Source organism: Myotis brandtii, unplaced genomic scaffold, assembly GCF_000412655.1.
Source record: "Myotis brandtii unplaced genomic scaffold, ASM41265v1 scaffold263, whole genome shotgun sequence".
Lineage (NCBI taxonomy): Eukaryota > Metazoa > Chordata > Mammalia > Chiroptera > Vespertilionidae > Myotis > Myotis brandtii.
Window position 1 is genome coordinate 339,363 of NW_005360011.1, and position 5,899 is coordinate 345,261.

At 44.2% G+C, this 5,899-nt stretch overlaps 1 protein-coding gene and 1 long non-coding RNA gene across 2 annotated transcripts in view; one reads left to right on the plus strand and one right to left on the minus strand.

Annotated features, from left to right (window-relative positions):
- The first annotated feature begins 1,404 nt into the window (after nucleotides 1–1,404).
- On the plus strand, nucleotides 1,405–5,695 carry LOC102243181. The gene is made up of 2 exons (XR_313698.2): nucleotides 1,405–5,399; nucleotides 5,600–5,695. It is a non-coding gene; the product is annotated as an uncharacterized LOC102243181 (long non-coding RNA).
- A 148-nt stretch (nucleotides 5,696–5,843) lies between these two features.
- POU3F3 (POU class 3 homeobox 3) overlaps nucleotides 5,844–5,899 on the minus strand; it is a gene marked incomplete at its 5' end in the record, with an annotated part of 837 nt that continues 781 nt past the window's right edge. The window contains one exon of the mRNA XM_005868117.1: nucleotides 5,844–5,881. Coding sequence (XP_005868179.1) covers nucleotides 5,844–5,881 — 38 coding nt within the window. The remainder of the gene's footprint in view (nucleotides 5,882–5,899) is intronic.

The window sequence follows — 5,899 nt, forward strand, 5'->3', positions numbered from 1 at the left end:
CGGCCCCAGCTCAGGACCCCTCTGCCCCCCGCCCCCCAGTCTCCCGGCCCCCAGGCCCGAGCGTTCCCACGATTGGAACAACTGTTCTTGTTGGGCGGGGAGGCGAGCAGCACGGAGGCCGCGGGCCGAGGGGAGGCAGAAATGGTGGTGCAGACGGCTATTTCGACCTGTGTTTTAAAAAGTTTCATTGGACAATTATGGTAACCCCGCTAGAAAACTCCTTTTAAAAAAAAAGATTTACTCCTGCTTCTGGAAAGCCGTTAATTTTTACATTGCTTTTAGGAAGATAGATGAACAAAACATCGCGTTTCCAGCTATTTTGATCTGTAATTAAATGGCAGGATCGGTTTGTATTCTCCTACGGCTTTTACAGAAGTTGCAGTGATCCAAAGTCGGGCTGCTGTGTCAGAGTGGCATTTTTATTAATGAGAACACAAAAAGCTTGCATATTCTTAGCCCTGCTTGAATTTAGTTGCTAAGCAACCGCTGTATGGTAATTCATCCGCGAAATTTAAATCTTGGAGAAAGGATCGTGCGTTTTGCTGAATGGTCGCCACGAGGAAAACAACTTGTGGGACTGGCCAGCTGGTCCGGCGGGGATGCCACCCCACCGGCGGCCGCCCGTCCCAGCACCCTCCGCAGCACCCTCCGCAACTTGGACCTCCCATCTCCCCTGGAGGCAAGCCCCGCACCGGAGCGAGCCTTCTGCGTCCCCAGGGCTTCGGAGATCTGGCTGCCACTTTCCGCAGCCCCCCCCCGCCCTGCACCCACAGACGCGCGTGTACAGACACACACACGGTGCACACAGCGTGTCACCACGGGAAGGCCAGTCGCCCAGAGCCCTCCGAGGTCACTCCCAGAGCTGGCTCATCACAGAGCGCAGCCCCCAGCCCTCCAGAAGGCCAGGCTGCTGCCCTGGCCGGCAGTGACATCATGGGCTCCTGCTCGCCACGCGCGCCCACATTTCAGGATACTGGAACAAACACGGATGTGAAATCAAGAATGAAAGAGAGTAATCTAATTAATAGGCCATGAGCCAGGCTAACAAAATCAAAGAATCTGATTACACAAGTACCCCTCCTGCTATCTCCGCTGCCCCCACCCCTAGCATCTCTGCAAGCCTCCGCAGGACTTCCTTTCCTAGACTGGAAAGTTCTGGAGGCAAACCCAGAGCTCGCTGATTTCCTTACTGAAACCAAGATCAAGCCCAGGGCGGGCTCCCCAGCCAGGTCACAGGGGAGACCGTAGGCAAGGAACCGAGATGAGAAGAGACTACAGAGCTTGGAGAACTGGCCCCACACTCCTTACCTCTCACTCTCAACACAACAACACCTGCGCTGGTCGGGCTTGTGCTGTCAGTAACTGGACAAAGAGAGGGAGGTTTTTCACTCACAGCCATTTTAAGAAGACACTTTAAAAAATAACACAGCACAACTCGTTTTACTACATTACCTGGTTTCTGGGTCACCAATAACCTCAAAGTCTTAACTTCCTTTTAACACCTTCCCCAGCATGGATGTCTGTGCACAGCCAGGGACTAGGTTTTATCGTGGATACATAGCATCTGTTTTAATCTGTCCAGTCAGCCACTGCATTTCATGAAAGAATTCTGTAATTTCTACCCTTCTGCCTTGAAAAAAACCAGGTCCACCTCCTAAATAATTAATTTCAAGTCTGTATCCAGTGCCAATACTTGTTGCATCCATTTGAGAGTTTGATTAATTGCCCTGGAACTTGGGCAAACTAAACTCCATGTGGAGAGAATGCGTCTGCCTTCAGTTTAGTTCTGAAAGCTACACATTATTGATGGATCTTACTCTATTTACATACAAATCGGTGCAAATATGCCCATCTCTTCAAATGCGTTTTGTATAAATATATAAAAGTGTCATTTTTGATTTAGCTTGAGCGGTTGATCATTTATTACAAAAATAAACGAATAAATACAACAATATATTGTTGCTTCCAACAAGATAAATACTTTTACAAATATATAATTTTAAAACAAATTTAATTGTTAAAATTATTTAAAATATTACACTTATCGATAAAACTATCAATAGTATATACTGCATTTAATATTAGAACCAATTATTCTCTGAATTTTGAAACCATTCATACAAAACATTATGAGCATGGTAGTGAGCAAACACTGGAGGCTACAAGGAAGCAGAGGGACTCTCTAAGATCAAGAATGAACAGTTCTGTTTGGGAACAAAGAAGCAGTCCTTGGCTAAGGACTAAAAAAAAGGGCAGAGAAACAACAGCAAAACGACTATTTTACATACACCTTGAATGACTTATCGCCCAGACTTGCAGGGGAAGATGGTTGGGTGAATGAGATGGCTGAGGCTTGGACCACAGGTCGGGAGCCACAGGAGTCTGCAGACTACCAATGGGCCTAGTTTGGGATTAGCCAGATTGATGGAACAGAACTTTGTCACTTTCCTTTGGGCTGGGAGGGGAGGAGGGCTGGATTGAAATGGGGGAAACAAATGGCTACTTTACAAAGCACAAGACACTTGCTCTGCAAAGAAACACAATGACCAAATTCATTAAAAAGATCTGGTGATATATAACAATATTTTCATTATTTACGTGTATAACAATATAAGCCTAACACAAACCTCTCAGTTATAGCTGCTCTCTTTTGTTTTTCAACCATGAATTTCATTTTGTAGATACATTCAAAGGGTTGATTTTCAAAATATGGAGTGCCAGCATTAGCTCACTTTAAAAATGCAAAATAATGAAATAAAATGGTCTTGCTTTTCCAGCTTCTCCAATTAAAAGTTACTCTGTTACCCCTAAATCAGGACTTCTTCCAAAGTAATCAGCAAAGGTTGCTCTTTAATGGGAAACAGTGTGAAATCGAATGGTAGTTCTTTTGTTGTCAGTCAAATCAAGTAAGCAAATAGCTCCTAAAATTTTATACAGACCCACTGTCCAATCGACCACTGCCATTCCTGGTGGGGAAACAGGACTTCATCTCACGTGCCAGTGGTACCCATCATTGAAAACAGCCACACCCAATCCTCAGCTTTCCAATAAGGCCTTCTTGGCTTGCCCCTGTAGACCCTCAAGAACTGATGAAGTTTATATCCACTCAGGTTTTAAATTTGCTGGGCAGGGAGATTACAATAGCAAGAGAAAGAAGGAAACAAGAAAGCCTAGAAAAGTAAATCGTGGTTTCTTATTTTCATTTTTTCTTCTTTCTGTTTAATAAATATGGCCTTTTTCAGATTTCACAAATCAAAATGATTGTGATTTTTAGTACTATCTGGTGTTTAAAATAATGCAACCCAACACACGGCCATCTGGCTAGGCTTGATTTATGAAAGTGACACAGGGTCTGTCTGGAAGAAATAACTGCTCCTTGTTGCTCGCACAGTTTTCCGGGTTTTTTAACCCCTACATTGATATCTTAGGGGGAGGAAGTGAGGATGAGAGAAGGCAAAAAGTGAGTGACAGCTAAATGGGATTAGGGGGAAATTACCCTATAAAATCACTGCTTTATCACCCCAAATACTTTTAAAAAGTCCAGTATGAAAGGACTCAACTAAGCAGAGTCTTTAGTACTCACAACCTGAGGCATCACACTTTCGCTTTCCCACATGGTAAATATTGATACATTGATGTGATAAATGTGGCCGCTCTGCAGGATATATCTAAGGAGTGATCCAAAAGCTAAAACCCCAGGGTCAGTGAAGGTACAGAATCACACTGGAGAAACACCAAAACACAGACATGTAGACTTTTAGGTCTGAGCTGGTAATCACACCGAGGGTAAAGCAGTGTGGACCCCAGTCAGGATTTTGGAACTCCATTCTTTCATTACAGAAACAAACAAACAAAACAAAACAAACCCTAAACCAGCTTAATAATTTAAACTTAATTACATAATATCAATGGAATAGTTGTAAGCTATTCTTCCCAACTATTAGTCTTCAGAAAAAGAAGAAAGAAACATAGCAATGTGGTGGGGGAGGAGAGGAAAAAGAGGCTAAACTTTGGAAAAGGGCTCTGTATTAACCATTAATAACCAGCTGGCACTTTTTTTACTGGTGATGTAATCCACTCTTTTGATAAAGATGATGAAGAACACAGGTATCTCCAAGAAAAGTAGTAAATACTCCCCTAAAAACATCCATTAAAATTACAGGAAAGGGAAAGACTGTGAAATTGACAGCTTACCAGGGAGTGCCGAGTAGTTAGAGCACTAGCAATTTCTTTCAAGCCTGTCCTTTACTCTAGATTCCCAAACACACCTTAGCGCCCCAGCGCTACTGGGCTTCCTCAGCGCTAGCACTCAAGGATATGCATTAGTAAAAAAATATTTTCCAACTATTTCTTCCCACACAGTGTTTATGCATCAGACACAGACTATTTCATTCTAACAAATTTATTTTCTCGATCAGCTCTTACGGAATCACTACTCAAATTAAATTACAATCAAATGATCACATCAAAAGATACCCTTATTACCTAACAACTGTCCATATTTTCATTTCATTTTGATTTGTGCTCGTCTGAAAAAAACACGTAATACAAGATCTGGGGAAAAATAAATTACCATTTTGCAGCAGTTCATAAGTATTCTGAATAAAATATTAAAAGAAGTCATTTAATGAAAATATAAAGCAAATATTTTTAGATCAGCAACGGATCTAACAATCTATATTGCCGTCTTTTGAAAAGTCTGTTTATTAAAACCTACCAAAAACACTGCTTGGAAATGGCAGTATTATAATCACAGCCGCAGCACCCATTCGATCAAAGTTGGCAACGGGTTGAGGAGCGAAGTCCAAGAAGTGCAGCGGCTGGTGCTCAGTCTTTCTAAATCCCTTTATGAGTCAGTCCAGAAATAAAAAATAAAAAATATTAATAAAAAAATTATTAGCGGTGGAATCCTTAGGCATCCTCCATCCCAGAGGCAGCCCTGGCAGCCGGGCTGCGGCGGGCCTCCCTCCATGCCCAGACTGCGGCCCGCGCCGGCCCTGGGGGCCTCTCCCACTCCGCAACGGATGAGCGGACGTCCCCTTCGCCCCGGCCCATCCCTCTGCTCCTTCGTGATGTTTTTATTTCCAAGGTTATTTGAAGGAAACGTGTTCTTTTGGCTTTGCTCTTCAGCTTGTTAATTTCAGAAGCTGTGGATATTATTTTTTGCTGGAGACTGTTCTTTTTTTCTCCTTCCCGTTTCATAGTCAGTTTGTCCCCAAATGACTTCATATGGCCAAGAAGAGCTGGTTCCCAGCAGAGGCGTCCCTGATTCAGCCCGGTGCCTCTGCTGCTTTCAGAGGCTCCCAGGAACCAAGTCCCGGTCGGTCGGTCGGTCACTTTAGGCAGCCCTTTAGAGGGGGGGAAGGGGGCTTTTTTTTTAAGGGGAGAAGGCGAGGCAGGTGCTAGGTGCTGTCCACCATCGCCCTGGGGGCTTCTCAGGGTGGGCAAAACCTGGCGAGTGCAGTTTTGGTGCGCTAGGCCGCTTCACCCTTTTTAAAAAACAAAAACAAGAACAAAAAACGAAACATCACCACAGTATAAATGCGATCCCAGGATCGCCCCCTTTTTCTCTTCCGGTTTTGCTTGTGTATCGAGGCAGGTGCTAGGTGCTGTCCACCATCGCCCTGGGGGCTTCTCAGGGTGGGCAAAACCTGGCGAGTGCAGTTTTGGTGCGCTAGGCCGCTTCACCCTTTTTAAAAAACAAAAACAAGAACAAAAAACGAAACATCACCACAGTATAAATGCGATCCCAGGATCGCCCCCTTTTTCTCTTCCGGTTTTGCTTGTGTATACCGTTCGGGTGTTTATTATATTTTGTTTGTTTGGTCCCTCTTCTCTAGGACTCAGAAACCGTCTCGCCGGCCAGTCTCTCTCTTCTTTCCTCCAAGGGCGAGCATGC